Raw genomic sequence first — 20,487 nt, forward strand, 5'->3', positions numbered from 1 at the left:
CTTTGAGCTCTCTCTGCCAAATAAGCTGGCTGTATGGCAATGGTTTTGCTACTCACAGGTCATTGGATAAACCAAATTGAAGTTTCATGTCAATCATTTAGCTTAAGTAAATGCCTACTAAATATAATGAATCATCTAGAAGTATAATATACTCTCTGCTTCATGTTTTGTAGTAATCTGTAAGGTTCTGCTCATATTTACCAAAAGCAGATATAAACTAGACTGAACACTTGCAAGATAAGGCCTGTTTTGCACTTCGCTGAGAAGAAAAGGATTTATTCAGACAAAACAGCACTGGCAAGGCTATGGACTGTAAACAATGTCTACAGCTAAACAAAACAAAGACACATATGAAATCAGTGAAAACGATCCAATTGGAAGCAAGAAGACCCCAGAGTGAAATATTGCTATCGGCCTGAATTATGCTCGAGTTGGACCTCTGTGCAGGTACCCAGCTTGAGCCAGCCCTCCTGCCATTCTACTCCATTAATTTTATTTATTTTTTTTTCTGAGAATTTTGTTTCCTGAAAGTCTGCTCTGTATATGGTTATCAGGCCTCACCTGAAAGTTTGCCTCTGGAGTTCTAGAATACCAACTCTAGAGCAAATGGTTATCAGGGAGGGAACATCTGAAAGTTTGCTTTTGTGAACGGGTACAGGCCTCCCCTGAAAGTTTGCCTTCGGAGCTCTAAAATCCAGATTGTGGAGAGACTGGTTATCAGGGAGAGAAGAATCCTGAAAGTTTGCATCGCAATGGATACAGGCACCTGGAGAGAAGGTAAGCAGCATTCAGCTTGGCATATTTCTCCCATGCAGTAAATAATAGAACGAACCCACCACCGAACTGTTTTAAGTCGCAGTTCTCTTTGAGAAATCTAAATATTGTTCTGCAGTAAGCAGAACCCTAAATTAATCCCTTGCAACATGGAGAATGCATAAAATCTTACATAAAATAGGGAATGAGAGAGTTTTTAAAAGATACGTATTACTGAGAATAAAAACACAGGACAAAAATAAGGGGATACATGATCAAAGCCCCAGCAAATAGCAGTCAAAATGAGTAAACATCAAATAAGAGTAAACCTTGCATGACCAGATGGATTAGAGTGAGTAGACCATGACACATACCATAAATAAGTAGAAGAACCAAAACAGGGAAACATTTTTGCTTGTAATACTGAAAGCAGAGTCATGGAATGCTTGTGGGGAGCAGTGGAGACCTGTATTAGAAGGATCAAGGATCTATCAGCAGGGATATGTATTAAAAGTGTCGAGCAAGGACAAGAACTATTAGTAAGGACACATATTATAAGGATGAGGAAGAAACTTTTTACAATGAGGGTGGTGAAACACTGGCACAGGTTGCCCAGAGAGGTGGTAGATGCCCCATCCCTGGAGACATTCCAGGCCAGGCTGGACAGGGCTCTGGGCAACCTGATCTAGTTGAAGATGTTCCTGCTCATTATAAAGTGGTTGGACGAGATGACCTTTCAAGGTCCCTTTTCACTCAAACTGTCCTGTGATTCTATGATCAAGGAACTATCAGCAAGGCTCTGTACCAGAAGCCATCCTTCTTTATTTCCATGTTCTTACGAGTAGATATCAACCTGTTGTGCAACCGCAGTACAATCTACCCATGCAACTTCATCATGTGACTCTGCCAGGCATCCTGACGCATTTCCATAAAGAAGGTCTGCACTAGCATCTGGAAGGTGATTTCTTATGAGCTTGCATTCATGCTGTTACAGAAAAGCCTTCATTCTCTCCCTATCTTTTGTAAAACATATGCCATGCACTGTTATGCAGCAGTCCTTTTAACACAACAATCCCAACAAGTTCATGAACAGAACTGTCTTTTGTTTTTTCCTGTGAGCAAAAGGCCATTTCTGAAGTCTGGTCCTCATCTGTGTGTTACAACTTCACAGGCATACAACTAAGGAACACTGCACTGTAAAAACCAGCACTTAGTGGTTCTGGCTGCAAAGTTAGGAATTGAAATCCACATCTGAGAACTGGAAGAAGCCACATGACATTTCAACGGCAATTTGCATCCTGTCAGTAAATGAATTTCCCAGCCAACCTGTGGAAGATAAAGCAAGTTTTCACCCAGTGCTCTGTGATTCTGAAAACGAAGCTGAATAAACCTCTAAGTGTTGACATGATGAAAATCATAGCAATAGGCATTTATGCCTATTACTATGCCTATAAATATAAATGCCTAACCATAGGCATTTAAAAACCATAATGGCTTTTTAGGAGTTATAATAGTGTAGGGTCCAAAAGATGTAGGGTCCAAAAATCAAAATTTGAATGAGAACAATGAAAACAAAGGCATGACAATATACATGGGAAAAGGGAGCAAAATAATCTTCTTTCTATACAGCTTTTTCATTTTACTGGAAGTACTAAGTTTAAACCAATGCTTGACTCTTTTTGCCCAAAAGCAAAAGGAACATAATTCTAATAAATATTCTTAGTGAATACTGAGTGAAATCCAGAGGGCAATGATAATAAATTGCTAAAATTCCACCAGAGGTGAAAACAAAACTGTTTTCTTCCTTTTTATTCAATGGATCAAGGCTATGACTTTGGTCCTTATCTCAAACAAACAAACAACCAAAAAAAGTCTTTTTTGGCCAAAGGAATGCACTAGCTCACATAAAATCTCAAGTGGTTTCCCAAAATTCTCCTGGTAAGAAGTGAGAAAGCTGTTTCTTGTTCCCTCATTAAATTTAGATTTTGCATTCCCATTTCAAACTACACAAGCTCTATGCTCTAGGCCACAATATTGTTTTCAACATATTATTCAGTTTTCAACATAAAATACAGATTTCATTATCTTCTACAGACAGAAGTGAATAGGTGCTTGTTCTAACAGAGCTGTATGTGAGAAGGATGCTTTTAGGAGGTAAAAGTGATGGCAAAGGGAAACATCAAACTCTTCTGTGTGCTTAAACCATGGAGCTCTTGAGTAAAACCTAGGATACTTCTTTGAAGTAGCCGTGATTTGTACAGATCTCTTTGGCACATGTTCATTATTATTATGCCTACTGGATCCTATTTGCAGGTAACACTCAGGTTGTTAAGCACAGCGAGTTGACAAGGGAAGTTGGCACCAATGCGGTCAGAAGTGTTAAGATTGATTTGACCTCAGTTAGTGATAACTCCCACAATGTTGACAATATTGAAGAGTTTTCAAGAAGCTTTGTAAGCAAAGGAACATGGAGAACACGGAATATTTTGCTATCTTCTCCTCAGTAGTAAAGATTGAAACCCACATCTGAATAATGTGAACTGTGATTTCAATTCTGTTCCTTTCATCTGTTTATCTGAAAGGTTATACTGCTTTCCTCAGATAAAAGGATCATCTTAGTATAAGACCTAAGACCCCCTGGCACCACCTTTGGTTAGTAGCCTTGCTATAATTGTCCCTGCTCATTGCAGAGGGCTTGGACTAGATGACCCTTTGAAGTCCCTTCCAACCCAAACCATTCTATGATTTTGTGATAGGTATTGTAGACCTTGTTTGTACTGTATTTCTCTGCAGACCAAGTTAGAACATTGACAGCACTTGTGATGTGACCATGCTCAGTTTTAGCAGATATAACACATGTGTTCTTACGAAGTTCCTGGAAGAAAGTGGGGACATTGGACCCCACAGCTGGGAGGAGGACAGTGACATCAGCAGGCTGGCCAGATGCCCACTGCCCACCTCCATGTGAACTGTCAAGCGCATTTCAGCAAACAATGTATTTCAGGTGATCTGAAAGACTGATGAGGAATCTTGAGCTGATGGACTTTGTTACAGATTTGAAACAGCAATCTTGCTATTGATTGGTTCATTCCTACATTCAACATTTTTGCTCTGTTGCTGACATACTCTCTAAGGTTATAGAGATCAGCTCAAATCACTCTTTTCCTATTCCCTCTCCTTCTACAGCCTTTCTATTTTTGTACTGCAAAGATATTGCATGCACAAAGCACAATGCAATGCCAACAAAGATAAATCACCTGAATATGAGAAGCAATCAAGCTGTGTTAACATGGCATCTTACCATGGCTCCTTTTGGCCAAAAGAAATTGCCAGAGCAATATCAGGCTAAAGTGACTGTACTGCTTCTCATGCCTAAGTTAGTTTGTTTTGATGTAAATCAGATCTTCCTGCATTAAACTGAGTTTTATGCTCCTTTTGTTGGAAAACAGACTGTCTTCTCATACACACATGTACACTGCAGAAGACTGAAGGGTCCCCAGCCACTGTTTGCTTTCCTTGTCTCTCTCTGTTACTGAAACTTCTTTGTTTTCTGTGCATCTTCTGATTTCAAAAGCTTCCTTCCAAAATTCTCACATGTTCAAAAAGACAAAACCTCTTCTACTTCATCATGAAATCACCAGACTGATTTTTCTTTCAGTGAAGGATCCAGTTAAAAAATAAATAAATAAAGAGATAAATAAATAAATAAATAGTTTTTAAAATCCGAGGTCAGAAAATAAATAACAAATAAGCAACAGAAAGTCAGCATTAGATTCTCATACAAATGACATCTATTCTATACCTCACCGTCAGAAATAGGGTGTTCTGTTTCTATTTCAGGGATTTCATTTAAAAATAGCAGTGCATATTAACCTTTGTTCAAAGCTTGTTTCTCATTCCTGTCTCAGTATGTCCTGCGAACACAGTCTTTTGTCCTCATTCTCCTCAACCCACCTCAACCATGCACCTTCTTGCCTGCTGTTCCTTCTCTGCTGTTGCACTCTCATTGCAGTCCCTTGTTGTACACCTCACTATGCAGTCGTTCTACTGTTTGCATCACCTGTGACAGCCTATTTGCATCATTTTAGTCTCCATGTCACTTCAGCCTCCAGGTGAACAGATGTCACTTTTCACTTTCTTCTTTGCTCTTCCTTGCTCTGAGTATTCGCTTTCCCTGAATTGTTTGTTACCTGTTGTATCTTTTTCACTGTCACCTTTTTTGTTCAACGTAAAATACAATAATTTTAATATAACCTCAATTATTTTTTTTCGCCATAGATACTAGGATAAGATTGGGTGGAAATTTTGTAACAGAAAATATCATTTAAAACGCAGCTATTTATTATGGAGAACACCTAACTTCCAGCTCTTAGCAATAGCACTGAAAAACACAGGCTACCAATGTGTCATGATACACTGCAGATTTTGTTTTCATCTCTCCAGCTGCTGTAGATTTTTCAGAGAAGCACAAGAAATTTTCCTCTTCCTAGCCTGTGCCCCTCCTAGGAGTGCGGAATGTGAAAGTCCCCAGACTTGCTGTACAATCAAAACAACCTATCATATGCGGTAACAACAAAAAGAAAGTAAGTAGGAAGATATAAATACAAATAAATACAGATTTTTTTTATTGTTACAACTCTTCCCTGAAATTCAGAATGATTTACAGATAGCAACAGCCAAATGTGTAAACTGAAGAGATTCGCTAGCACCACTCTTCTGCCTTCACTTATGACAAGAAATTGGATTGAAAGACAGATTCAGCATTTAAAACTCTTTATTCCCCAGGATTTGAAGTTATATGGACCTTTAGGGTCTGACTTATGCAACCTCTGGTTCAGAATCAGAGCCCACTCCCCACAAATAATTTGAAAATAATTTAAGCAAATCTTAAGGATGTAGGAAAAAAATCTGCAATCCATCAGTCAGAAATACAGTAAATATCAATTTGCATTTTAGCAGTGTTATACTCACATCAGATCTTTATGCAGTCATTGGAAAAATCAGGTTCATATAACAGCTAAGATTTTCGAAGTTTTACAAAGTAGCTCTAATCCATTTGCACGATAGCAGAAGCTACCCAGCTCTCATGATCAGTTTAGAACATGCACTGACAGCACAGCTTATTGGCTGATCTTATTTGGCCTTATGTCACAAACCAAGTGACTGTTAAAAGGAAATCACCAAGTTTCTTAGGAATTTGTGAGTAGTTCCAGTTTCATGCTGAATGTACTCTGAGTTCAGGGTTCTGTATTGCTAAGAATGTGCATCCAAACAAGTTTATTCAAAACACCCTGTAAAACTTGTGTGCTCAAATTCTACTTTAAATTACACACATTGTTTTTTTGCTGGATTTATACTCATTTAGAGCAGTATACAGCCTTGGTGTCTGAAATTGCTTTTACTAGGACTGTTCTGCATTAATGAAAATATCAAGTTACATCTTCTTAACTTTCATCAGATTAATGGTTGTGCAGAGCCTGTAGGCGTTTCGAGGTGAGAAAGGCTGGAGATAACCCTCTGTCAGAGACACTATAGCAGATGAATGTCCCAGATGGAGTCATGGCGATTCCCAGCAAACACCTTTTCAGAATTCCAGTGTCCTACTAAGGGAGAATCTCTACCTGCAAGAAGTCCTCAGGGAAGCCTTGTTTTGTCAGTCACTGTGTTCCTTCTCTTCTGATGAGCGCCTTCCTCGCCTACCCCTTCCACAACACCCTCACTTGTTTGCTGAGGAATCTCTACCTCCTCTGCTTCTATGTGTCTAGTTTCCCTGCAAATATTGAGACTTCTGGAAGGAAAACAAGAGTTCCTTGTTCTCTTCCCACCTGGCAGAAAACGTGCCCCAAAAGCTACTTCACAGTCACCATCACCATCTTCTACACATTCTGAGCGAGTGCAATTGCTCAAGAGCCAGTGACCTTCCTTGGGCATCTCATTAACCCAGCATTACCTGACAGGGACTTGGCTGGGAAAATCACCTGGATTGCAGGACCAGAGAAATAGAGAGAGAGACAAGGAACCAGGGATAAGATGCTGCTAAACCAGAAGTCTCATGGTTAACATCTGCAAAAGCAGAAGTTCCACTGTTACCATCTCTGCTATTTTGCTCGTTAGCCTATGCTTGGATGATGCACCATTGGTACATATTACTGAAGGATATGAAAATTTGTTTTTTGGCCAAAAGGGAAAAGGGACACACATTCTCCATGCTGCTCCATGAAAAGCCCTGCAGGTCAATAGTAATGATTCTATTTTTCTTCTTATTAGTTATTCTTTAATGTAATTGTTATTAGTAATTGTATTCATATTCTACAGAATTAAATGCCACATCACAAAACAGGCCACTAGACTGGTTCATAATTACATTTTTCAAATGACTAAGTTCTCAACTCAAATACCAATAAGGCAGTTTAGAATGTGCACATGTATGAGGCTTTTCTGAGCACTTGTGGGCGTCTAACAATGCTTGACTACGAGGAAGCAAAATGTAACTTACTGAAGCCGAGTCTGCTCTAGCTTCGTGCTGGATTTCTTTTTTCCAGATATCCAAAAACACTGAAGTAGCATTCAAAAATTATTAACTGAAGGAGAAAATTTAATTACAAATATAGTGCTTATCTACATTTCTTATGTTAGGATCAGGTAGGATTTCCTCTCACCTAGTTCTCATGATCTAACACTCAGGCATGTATTCTCCCTCTGTCACGACTGGAAAGTAATTGTGCCAAAAAAAATCATGGCATTGGAGGATGAACATGTAGGCCCATCTCTCTGTATTCAGAAAAATTAAGCCAAGAAACTCAGCTTATCCTAAAAGCATAATTTGTAAAAGGACTAAAACTAGATTAGACAAGTTGTGGCTTGGATGTCAGAGAAAGATAGGGTAGAGCTTGTTTAGAGAGGACAGGACTTTTCACATCATGTGTTATCCACCACACATCCTGCTTTTCTAATGAAGAAGCAGCTTCCTATCAACCACTCAGGAATTCAAGCACTGGCATTTTGGATGGTAGAGTTCAGCTGCAGAACTTAAAAATATTTATATCCCCTCATTTCATTATCTCACTCATCTGATATACAGCACTGTCAACAATAACTTACCTTTTCTCTTGCTAGGAAAAGATAAATGCGACAGCTCCTCCCATCCAGTGGAGTTTGATAAAGACTTTGACTTTGGTTCCATGACATTAAGCATGTACTAATAGCATTGCCTTGCAAAGGTTGATAAGAGCCAAAAGGAGTAGACTTTTCACTTTAATATGCAAGCAGCTATTGCAGTCTCAAAGAGGAAGCAGAAAATGAAAGGGAATTACTAATATGGCGATATGGAACTATATTTGTGTGTTGAGGGGAGTCAGTGCTTTTTCTACAGGTGGCACTTAATATTTCCAAAGCCATTCTTGCAGTCTGGGAACAATTTAAAATTGGCCATTGCCATCAGTGGCACCCAGACTGTGGCCTCAAAAAGCATACTGGGAAGCAGGAGGGAATGTTCAGGTTCATACAGCATCCTTGAAGAATCAAACAGCAAGCTTTGCAATGGATTAGGGAAATCTTTTTAGAGTAACTACTTTATTTAACTCATGCCTGCCAACATCATTATGGCTATGACATGCATTTCTCTATCCTACTATATAAGGCAGGTTGCTGAGATGTATTAAACACAACGCATTAGCTAGATTGAATGCTGCCAGTAGTGAAGCCGCAGGCTGAGGGCTGCATTCATATCCTTAAGACTCCACAATAGACTCATTTATTTTAAACTGAAAAGTAAAACCTGAGTCCAATGAGATTCCAGTTCTCCACTGTCTCTTCTTTGTGGGAGCCATTAGAGGGATGACATTGGTGTAAACACTATTCTATACCCAAATCTTAGATACCTGATTTTCCCAGAAAAAGCACAAGTAGTATTGACACTACTTATTAACAAGTCAGAGAGAATAGGAAAAAACACAAGAAAACCAAAACTTATTTTATTACAAAAATATAATTGTGAATAGCATTGTAATAAATAATTTTCATCAGAGTATGACCAAAAAAAAGCAGCTATGCACTTAGCAAAATGTAAAAAAAAAAGCAATAGCTTAAGAAATGGGATCCAGGAGCATGTTCCCTCAGGATTTCTTAAGTAATCACATGAGCATATATTTCATGATGAACAAATAAACAGTCCAAATCGAAAGCTGTTCTTCCTGGAGATCCGATGAGTTGCATTATCCCCACATGGTGAATCAGAATAGTAATGACCAATAAGCCAGTAGTCCCAGCTGTATCACGAGGAAATAAAATCCCTGAAACACTTTTCAGAGAAAGTAATCAAGAAGTTCCGTAATAATTTCCAAACTGTAGTTGCCAAAAGGGTTACAGCATCTATTTCAGGTTTAGCTGTGAGTATCTTGTATTTGAAGATCCACAGGAGGGACAGAAAATGCCCTGTCTGTGCAGTAGCTTGTCTTGCTGCACTGTTTTCTCTTACAAGGATCAAAACATTGAAAAATTTCTTCATAAGCTGGAAAACAAAATCTCTGCAGGTAACTGAGAGCTCAGGCAGGGAAAGAAAAAAACAAGTCCAGAAGATGGCCTGTTCAAGAACTAACTGTGAAATTCAGGATGGTCACAGACCTAAAGTGCTTTACCTTAAAGACCTTTTTAATGAAGTGTGTCTTCGAAAGTGCATAAACTTGAGACCACAGAAACCTGGATATTTAAATAAATACCTTCATACTTAGTCACATCTACAGAAGCCTGAACCCAAGGACTTTTTATACTGTAATAATTCTATTAACTTCATTGCAGTTTTTCCTGAGTTACAACAATATGAAAGAAGATTGCCATCACAGAGTAAAAACAAATAATTAATATCCCCATTAATATACAGAAAATAGAACACCTGAGCTGTCAAACTTTCACCACTGAGGAAAAAATGCGTCCCCTCTTTTCTTTAGGTCTTCTCAATTTTCTTACCTGTAAAAGGAAGAATTATGTTTAAAAAAATATCAGATTACAAAGTTATGAAGACACAGAACATTTCACGGCTTTGGGACTCTTTCCCAGAGTTTGGAGGTACCAAAAAAAAAATTCCTCCATTGTAAAAATTAAAAATGTAAAATGAAATTAATAAAAATCTCAAATAGAAAAAGAAGATGATCATGGAAGGAAATAAAATGATAGTTCAAATACACTGGTGGGAAGTGCTCTTCAGCAAATACCCTGAAATTGTTGTGGCTGAGGTCCCCCATTCTTTTAAAATCTTCTTTTGAAGACTCTCAGATACATTCAGTGGTCTATCTGTTCATGTTCTGGTTTTGTTTAAAATAAGACCAATCCTTTTTTAGTGAAATTTACTTTCAGCTAAGTTCTTCTAAGTAACTGCTGCATGTTTTTTGGACAGTATTTCCTCCAGAGCTGAAAACAGCAGGACTAGAATGCAGAAAAGGCCCAGGTTCATCCTTATTGCTATGGCAGCCAAAGTCACTGATAAATTTTGCACATCCTGTAAGTGAGGGGGTCATACTTGCAGGGAGATGCAGACAGAACAGGTGAGCCAAACTGACCAGCTAGGTATTCCATCCCATACACGTCATACACCATATGGAAGTGGGAGATCGCGAGATACTAGTGTTCTTTGCCCATGTCTGGTATCTGAAGAGGACCCTGCTTACTATGCTTTCAATCCTCGGCCTCTTTCCAGTCTGCGCATCCCTAAATCCAGCCCAGGTTTGCTGCGGAATCCAGCCCAGGACTTCCAGGTGCCTGTCCTGGAGCCGCTGGAGCGACACCAGCTCCACCACTGGGCTGCTGTGCGACCCCAGGAAATTCAGTGTTGGTTCTGTGTATTTTGCATTATTTTCTGCGTTTACTAGTAGTATTAGTAAAGCATTTTTAACTTTCCAACTTGTAAGTCTCTCTCCCTTTTCCTCCCATGCACTTTCCTTAGTGGGGAGGGCGGGGGGCTAATAGAGAGAATTTGCTACAGTTTATTGTCACCCTGAAGTAGAGGATGACAGGCGGTGTCCCTGGCAGCGTAACCCCAAGTGGGAGATCTCTTTGACTTGGAGATCTGTACCTGCAGGACCAGTGTGCTTACCTTTGTTTATGTTTGCTACAGTACAGTGTGGCAGGGAGGGATTTGGGATGTAATTCACTTAAGTGCTTTAGAAGTCAGCAAGAGCGTGAAAGAAAAACCTCAATAACTGCACCCTTCTGTTCCACACCACAGTATGTTTTCAGAGATTTCAAAGATTTGATCATTTATTTTCTTGCTTTACCGAGACACAATCTCACAGCTTAAGACTTGCTTGAGCATCTGTGAGGGGTTAAGGTCACCCTCCCTATTGCCATCACCACTCCTTCAGTTGTGCTGTAACAACTGTTTCTGTAGCAAAAGTGTGAGCTAGGGAAAAGACTAATTTGGGTTATTATATATCTTCACATCACTTCTTCCTTCACATGGCTTTTCATTTTTAAAACCAGATTAATTATTTGGTACAACTTCCAGTACATAATGACTCATGACAGTGAGTTTCTAAGACAGAAAATGGGAGGCTGTACTTCTCTTGAAGGCTCTGTCTGTTGAAACAAGTGACTAAATAAACCAGCTATGAATCAAGGCTCTGATGATCATGAATGATCTATGCTGTGTGCAATTTGCGACTATTTTTCCCTTTATCATTTATACTTACATTTCAGCTCTTCTTCTTCAAAAGAAGTGTCTCTGCAGTCATGTGTATCCTTATCTTTTGACAGCTCTTTAAACAAATGACATGCATACAGATAAGAGTAAGCATAGCTTAAACTTTTCACACAGTGATAAATTTTGGTTAAAAGCTGCTATCTTGGGCTGCCCAGAAACTAAGTGACTTAAATGACGATCAGGAGAAGAGATTAATACTGAATATTGTGTCCGTTTTGCACAAATATTCTCAAGAGAGATTTTCTTAGGGGGAAAAAAAAAGAAAACTGTTATTATGAGTTAACACTCACACTGTACTTTCATTTGAAGTTGTCACCAAATAAAACCATACAACTTAGGAAAAAGAAAAAAAAAAAAAAAACAAAAGAAAAGAAAAACCTCCTCCATTTCTCACTGTCATGGTGGTTCTGGATATTCACTGAGCTTTGCTTATAGCAAATAGCATCAGTATTTCAATGGGACGAAAAAGAAACGGTTATGGAAGCTGAAGCTTTTGCTGTGTTTCTCTCATCAGAGCCAAATCCTGTGTCCTTAATGTTGTGCTGAAGACCCTTACTATAATACTGGAGAAAACTACAGCACCATGCCAACATGGCTCAAATTTGAACACAGTGTCTGCACACCAGGATGTGCTGCCATCCTCAGGTATATGCTCCAGGGAGCATGTCCCATCCTGTCATGGACTTTCCAAAACACAGCACACCACACTGTCCTTTGCTTGTGCATACCAGGACTGCATCTGCTCCTGGAACAAGTATGCTTTCTTTCATAATTTCCTTTCAAGAAGCTGACATAGTAATGAAAAGTCACTCCTTTGTAATTTATAGTTGTTACATAAATGAGAAGTAGATTGCAAAATGAAAGTTGAATGTAAATCTGCATTTGTTTGTCAGCTTACAAAGTGAATTCTCAAGCAATTATTCCCACAAGAATCACACTGAGCTATGTTTATGCTGTATGTACATACTTGCTATTGATGAACAAGTTGCACGTGTCCTGTTGTCCATATGTGCTCCAGCTGAAAGAAAATAAGAGAGAAAAATCAAAAAGAAAACAAAATACTTACTTTAGATCTAAATTGGGCTTAAGCACACTAATGGGAAGGGCACACATACTACAGTATAATCAGGGGTTCTCAAAACAATTTCTTCAAAGACTTTAAAGTATATTCTTCAGTGGTCACAGTCTGTCAGTTTTCATTTCCGGTTTCCTTTTGTCATTCCTAAGACAGAATTCATTGATACTATACACTAGCATCACTGGAAAATACTTGTTCAAGTGATTTTCCATTGCAATTTTTCACCCAGAATTTGAACGTAATAGGTAACAGGGAACAAGAAAGGGACTACCTTCTCAGTGCTTTTTGAAGGGATAAAAGCCCATATTCCAGAGAGGTTCCATTCTGAAATCATAATCTAGGACAGCCTGCTTAAAAAAAAAAACAAACAAACCCTGCCACCCCCCAAAACAAATAAACAAACACCACCACAAACTGCCAGTATTACTTTAGCTTCTGAATCAGCTTGTGGTTTATCACACACACAAACACATATATAACATAATCAGGATAATCACATACATTATTACATGTATATACATTCTCATGTATATAGAAAAACAATAAATATTACTCAACAACCTAGGAAAATTCTGATCTTCACTGAAATCCCCAGATGGGAATCTTCCGAGAAGTCAAGGATTTTGCTGTCCCTTCTTCCACTTTCATATTCTGCTCCTATTCCTATAACGTTCTTAGGACAAGTATATACATGCAGGGTTATCTACAGGTCTTCTGCAGCCTGTTAGCATCACATGCAAGCCTCTTAGGCTTATGAACACTTCTCCTAGGCCATGTTTCTATAGCACCAATGCACAAGATGAGTTTGTGATGAAACCACTGAATATCCACATTCAGTTCTATGTTGTATTTATTTTATGGAAGTTGAACACTCAGTGTAGATTTTGCTCATAGATGGTTTTGTGTAATACTCAGACAGAAATTAGGGCTGTTTCTGGTTTTCACTGTGGAAAAGAGAGCTGGTAGACAGGAAAACCAACAGTTCTGCTATTCTGCCTCAGAAAGTACACCTCTCTTAGTGTCAAAGCTTTTGAGATACCACTTGAAAAGATGGCGCAACAAGCCTTTGCATTAGTTACAGCTGAATTTTGTACTAGCTACACACATTTATATCTCCTATAAAATTAAAGAATTTCAAGAGGAGCATTTAGTCAGCTATCTTGTTCAGGTTTTTTGGAGAATTTGTGGTAATAATTTACAGGATCATACCAGTATGATACTATAATGCTAAGGGTAGTACAGCAGCTTCAATGACTCTTGTACTTTCTGTCTGTAGACAACTTGACCAAAAACAAACAAACAAAACAAAACAATAAACAACAACAACAAACAAATGCACAAAAAAACTTATTTGGAAAAAAATAAGTAGCTACACATCAGCTAAAAAAATGCACAAATTTGTCATTCAGAAGGAAGAGTTCTGGGCAAAATCAGAATTGTCAGCAAAATACACTTTCCTTTTGACACTTTGAAGTTAATCCTGTGGATGTTCTGAGACCTGCATGACCTTATCGCATCTGTTAAAATGAAGAGTAAAAATACCCCTGACTATAAAATCCTTAAACACACTTAACTTCTTCCCAGGGAATTTAAAAAAAAATAAAGTAACGGTACTGACTTCAGGTTAAGAAACACATTTCAAACACTTTTTCTTTAATTTGGGCACAAACTATACTCTTTGCACACCCAGATACCCTAAAAATTATTTCTACAAGATTTTTCTTTGGTTACCTAGCAAGTTTGGCTACCTCGCAAGTACCACCCATGCTTTAGCTTTTCAGCATACTGTGATACTGAAAATGGCCAATTCAAGTCAGTGAAGTGAACTGAAAAAGGTTCAAAATTAACAAAGAAATTAATCAAGTAGTATGAAGCCACAGTGGGAATATTCCGTCTTGTGAAAATAAGAGTCTCTCAGACTCAAAACCTTGGATATATAATTTCATCTGTAGCTCACAATCTTTATGGTGCTTTAACCAGAATAATCATATATGTAGAATTCTTAACGATTAGAATACTTAAAAATACATGTGCTCATAGTTCAGTGAAATTTTTCAAAGAATGCAGGAAAAAAATACCACAAACATGAAACACCTCCAATGCCCTGTCTGCTCAAAGCATTCTGGTCCCCAGTCAAAGGGAACCCCAGAACAGGAAATTGCTGTTTCCAGTAGGTACATAAGCTGTACTTTGATGTTTGAACAGGTTAGACACTAATCTTACTATTTATATCATTACCTGTAAGAAAACAGAGATGTCTGGGTAAGTGGTTTGTGCGGGGCTGACAATCCGTTCCACCCTGCTCACTTGCTAGTATTTAAACAAGTCAGATAAAGAAAAATAAATAAACAATATGGTAAAAAGTTAGTGGTTTCAGGATAAAAGATCTAAGGCAGACTCATATTACCTCATTCCACCTCTGCAAGGTTGAATTAACAGAATAGATTAATAACTGAGATACACTAAAATAAATAATTTGAATACCTTTTCTTATGCAGAGCATAAATAGAAGCACTGATCCAAAGAAAGCAATCACAATGAGAATTGCTCCAGTGAAGCGTCTGCTCTCAGTCCACATAACACCATCACCTGAATCTTTGAGAAAAACAAATGTGGAAAAGACATTACATAATTGCATAAGCTTCTCCCTTTTTCTTTCAATTTCACCATACTATGTTTGCTCTGAGCAGTTCAGACGTCATTACAGCACTTCACATTGTGTCTAAGGTCAGGTGCTGATGATGCACTCTACCTTATCTCATCCCAATAAAGGAAAAAAAAAGCACATATTCATATTTATCTTCTCCTCCTGCATTCCACATGATAGCGCCTTTGATTCCTGTCACACACCCTGCTTATCACCAAGGTACAAAGTGTTATATCTAGCTTAGCTTCCCGTCAGGACTTACAGGAAACAGCTGCTTGAGAAAGAGAACAGAGAGTCCCTTTCATCTGGTAAAGCTCTGAATGCAAAGGGTAAGTGACCTCCATGAATCCTAGAGGCATCTCTTGTTAAAAACAAAATTGCCTGCTCACCAGTCACTGAAAGGATGACTTGGCTTTCTTACCCTCAGCTGCCTGTTTCCGCCCCTTGTCAGTCCCAAAAAGTGTGCCAGCCATAGGCATTTTTAAAACTCCATGGTGAACAGAAGCAGGGAAATGACCTGGCCAAATAACAGTCTAATAAACAGAATTATTATTTTTGAGTTGGATTAGGTCTCCAGCGTGTTTTAAACCTTGTGCAAACAGAACAGGGTAAAATGCAGAAGTTAAAAGAATAACCAAAAGCAAAAGCAGTATGAGTGGCACCCAATTAAAAGGTCTCTGTTCATGCATCTTCCTTCAATAGAGATTTCATAATAAAGAAAAAAAAAACTGTGTACAATTTGTTACATTAAAATATGCTCAAAGCAAAGGCTGCAGTGGCAGGAAAAGACCATATTGTTCCACTGAACATTCTTGGAGGATTTTATTTCTAGGCTCTGAGCTACATGCTTTTCAAATAATGGAAATTTTTAACACTCAGACTCAATTTTCATGAGACTGTAGGTCATGCAAAATTTCCATCCTTGAATGCCATCCATACGTGCATGATGAACATGTTCATATGGTTGAAGTGTACACTAACAGCAAAACTTAACAACACAGGTATTTCTTTTTAGCCTTTTCAAAATTAAATAGGAAAGAGAAACAAATCACAGTTAATTCAGTGGGGACAAAATGACATAGAACTTTGAAGTGTATTACCATAAATGAAATGTAGAAATGTTACCTTCTATATGTAAAATGGCAGATGTATTTTCTTGAAGCTCTTTATTCCAGAATATACAGTAAAAAATCTCATCTATCCTACTTTTGATTGTGAGGGTACTTGTCACACGATACAGCTGGTCACTTCCAGTTTCATAACTTGTGTTTGCCTTATCAGTCAAATCTTCATATTCTCCATTTTGCCATATCACTTCAGCTTGTGGGTATCCTTCTGACTGACAGGTCAACTTCCATTTGTTCTCTCTTGTGCTCACCACTCCTTGGGTTATAGTTCTATAAGGAGCTAAACAAATGGAAAAAAAATATTACTGGTAGGAAGCTAGAAGAACAGCATATTTAGCAAGACACCTCTTCATTACCCACAGCCTCTGGGCTAGGTTTCTGTATGTCAGCTTGGATTTTGTAAATAATTATCCTCACAGAAAAAGTAAATATCACTATTTAGTCTCCCTGTGGTAACTAGAGGCATAGGATTTATTATAATTTTGACACTGTTAAAGAAAATTGCATTAGCTTTCTGGTCTTTGTCCTGTCTAAATGGTTTTTGCAACACTATTCCTCATACGTCATTATGTAAAATAGAGGACAGAACATGTGTCTAACCAAGACAGAAACACAAAGGCGTACAGCTGTGCAACAGCCATGAGGCAGCTCCTGTCTCTGGAGAGGTTTCTTTAAATGTGAGACCAGATATGTCTTACTTCAGGGACTTCTTTGAAATCCTTTAACAGTATCAGATAGCACTGAACCTCCCGCAGTAGCACTCTCACCCGTAACTTTCAGATTGATTGTCTTGTAGTCGGCTCCCCCATAGCCAATAACACAGTGATAAACCCCTGCATCTCTGAGCTTCACGCCAGTGATCTGAAGGAGAGACTGTCCCAAGTGCAGGTTCTCTTTCAACAATTTTATTCTTCCCTTAAAGTCACTGTGCTGGTCTTTGAAGTCTTCCACTCCTTTGAGAAGTGCATAAACCTGCTTCTTTTCCTCATCGTTCTTTTCCCAGCTGACGCTTAAATCTCTAAACTTTAATTTCCCATTCACTGGGAATGTGCACTCCATGGTCACATTGTTCCCATGTTCCACAGTGTAGAGAGACTGTGGAGCTTCAACCGTGAACAGAGCTGAAAAACAAAATTTGGAAGAAAACATTATTTCCCAGTCATAAGCCTAATCTTCGAAGTCACGTCTTACCATATACATAGGACACTTCAGGGATGAAAAGTATCTGCCCTGTTCAGAAAAGTAAAATGGTTTTGCATGCACTTGCCCAAGTTTGGGACAAACTGGGCCATTTGTACCTGCAAACACAGTGTGCACATGGTGTGATGCTGTACTAAAAACAGGCACATGTGTGTGCAGAGCTCACCAGATGTTGCTTTCAGAACACAGCCACGGTAATAGGCAATTGTTAGTGCTTCAGATGGGAATGTCCTGTTTATATAAATGTCAATTGTTTTTACACACAACATTAACCGATAAATGACAATTCCCAGGTTGACAGCACAAATAAAGCTTTGCTTAATACAAAGGGTACCTTGTCTGAAATGGTGTCTATGCTGAAACACTGACAGGGGTTTGAACCTGGCCCTCTGTCAAAGCACACATACTAAACATACATATACAGTTTAATGTAAAAGCATGCTAAGATAATTTTATTTAAAACATTAAGAAACCCAAACACTTGGAACTGAAGGAAAACAGAGAAATTAACATTTTTGTACTTATACATGGAAAGAAAACATACTTAAACATTCTGCTACTTCTTACAAGTCAGCTTCTTACCATTTAGGAAACGCCAGTAGAATAAAAATATATACAAAACCAAAGGCTTTTCCATGATCTAGATAGAACCTAAAATGATAAAATAATAGATAAATATAAATATCTGTTCATTTTCTAATTTGCACCATAAAGCATACATGGTAGTCACTCCGTACAAAGAACTGGACAGAAGGCATTTAATTCCACTTTAGGTGAAAATGTGACAAAATTGCACCTTTAATTACAGTAGATGATCAGGCAGAAAGCTTTCTGCATGTGTCCAGGAAGAACATCTAATTTTACTTGCTTTAAACATTTGCCCTTGGTTATGGCAAAATATATGCTTTATCACTATCTGTCAACTAGTTGATAAATACTTACCCAATTGTTCCCCTAAACTGCAGAAAGGAGTGTTGCTCCTTAAAGGAGTAGAATGGAGGAGTTTTCTACATGAGTTCAGTGGAAGAAATAGACCTTAGTCTTTCACCACCTCTTTACCTTACTTTAACATACTGCAAATATACCCTGTGTTATAACACATGGGTCTCACAGTACTTACAATGGGGTTCATGAAGTGACATATATTGTGAACAGTATTAAAGTGGTAATTAATCACTTAATGAGTATTTACACATTAATAATACCTTTGTAAAACAGTGACAAAAACAGTCAGCTTACAAACAAGATCTGTTGTCTTGATTTTCTGCTGCTTTACCTCTAAACATGTAAATTATTTCAATTTTCTGACAGTTTTCCCCCTCTTCATTGACATAGCTTTTATACTCCCACACAACACCTTAAGATTGTGAAACACTTATTAATGTTGATTCATACACTTTAACCTTCACACGCTCACTGCACTTGCTAAGTGTCTATTTTAAGTCAGAGCAGTACTAGTATCAAACACTGCCATCATTTTTCGACTTACTCTCAAGAAAAATCCAATCCCAATAGCGGGTTTGCAGAAGGCAACACAGATGGAACTGAGAAACTGAGTAAATCTAATACATTGTTAGGCAGACATGAGCAATTACGAAAGGATGTTCTGCTAACAGGGACAGGAAAATACAAATAAGATCCTCAGGGTGAAAGATCTGTTTCCTTGATAAATAAATTGCAAGCTTCTTAATGCGGTTAGGTATTCAATTCATTCCTCAGCCACAAGTGATGCTCTTAAAAGCACAAGCAAACTGCTGCCTAATCCTACAGGTTCCACTGATGCATGATGTGCATACAGGAGTGCCTTCATCACAATGCCACCACCTGAGTGACAAGGAGTCCTGAGCACCAGCTAAGCTCCAGAGTAAAGCTCCTCAAATGAGACAGAGGCACACCAATCTAGCAAATGCGCTCTGATCATGCTTACTCTAGAGGCAAGCCTGCAGAAGAGCAAGCCACTGAGGCTGATGTGTACAGGTGTGCACCTCTTTGCGCTCACCATGCCAGAATGGCCAGACTTATAGCACACTCAGCCCCAAAACAGTTTCCACTATTTTTAAAAGTAGAAGATGTAGCTGAGAGACTGCTTGGAACAAATAACATATACATTACAGACATGGAAAGATACCCATACCAATGTATGCAACCCATACCCATGTATGCAACCCATACCTACTTTTTTGTCAGGAAATCTGAATGTCGGTATGAACTCCAGAAGTGTCCTGATTAATTCCTGGAAGATGGATGACAGCAAGTAAGCTTTACAGTTCTAAGACCCTTGATTGTATCCTGCAATTGCTGAACCTTGATTTGCATGCTTTCTCCCACTGTAGAGGAAAACAAGCCTTATTACATGCAAAGGAAGTATAACGATTACTTACAAAATTCCTTAAGAGTGATAAAGAATGCTGCTGTACTCAATTTTTCACACTCAGAGAGGAAAAAAAAAAAAAAGGAAAAATCAAAAAAGAGAAGAAAAAAATAGGTCCAGGTCAAATCCAGATGTACATGAAGAAACTTGCTGCAATAACCACTACAGACTCTTCTCCTGTTTCACCTTCAGCAAAACAATCTTCTGGCTGGACCAGCTGAAGCAGCCCAAGACCTGGATGCCAGTCGAAGATCTTTACCCAAGCTGCAGTCTTCTCACTATTTTTCTTACGTAAGCTACCACAACGCCTCTTCTCTCCTCCTGCTGGCTTCTGACGTTTATTGCAAACACAGATTTATAAAAGCAAAAAGATACTCATTCTACAAAATGTTTTTCAGTATTGCTGCTCTATGTTTCGCTCACAATCAAATGAAGAAGACAGGAAAACCAGAACTATTTGCCCAAAGATTTCTTGTAACAGAACTTAAATGTTGATGTAACGCTACCTACTTCTTCCCCAGTATCAGAGAATTCCCCACTAGGGAAAATTCTGTGTTGCTAACAGTGGCTCACTGTAACCAGTGACAGAAATTTTGGGAAAATTATTGCATAAAATGC

General features: G+C 38.4%; 1 protein-coding gene across 1 annotated transcript; it reads right to left on the reverse strand.

The window, feature by feature from the left end:
• Positions 1–9,651: 9,651 nt before the first annotated feature.
• Positions 9,652–18,135, reverse strand: LOC308051860 (programmed cell death 1 ligand 1-like; the record flags this gene model as incomplete). The annotated part of the gene is made up of 8 exons (XM_080362505.1): positions 9,652–9,717; positions 10,416–10,612; positions 11,436–11,501; positions 12,414–12,464; positions 15,009–15,119; positions 16,297–16,578; positions 17,066–17,419; positions 18,081–18,135. 8 exons carry the CDS (start codon positions 18,133–18,135, stop codon positions 9,652–9,654), a joined length of 1,182 nt encoding a protein of 393 aa, XP_080218631.1.
• Between the last annotated feature and the right edge of the window lie 2,352 nt (positions 18,136–20,487).

Source organism: Nesoenas mayeri (assembly GCF_963082525.1).
Source record: "Nesoenas mayeri genome assembly, chromosome: Z".
Lineage (NCBI taxonomy): Eukaryota > Metazoa > Chordata > Aves > Columbiformes > Columbidae > Nesoenas > Nesoenas mayeri.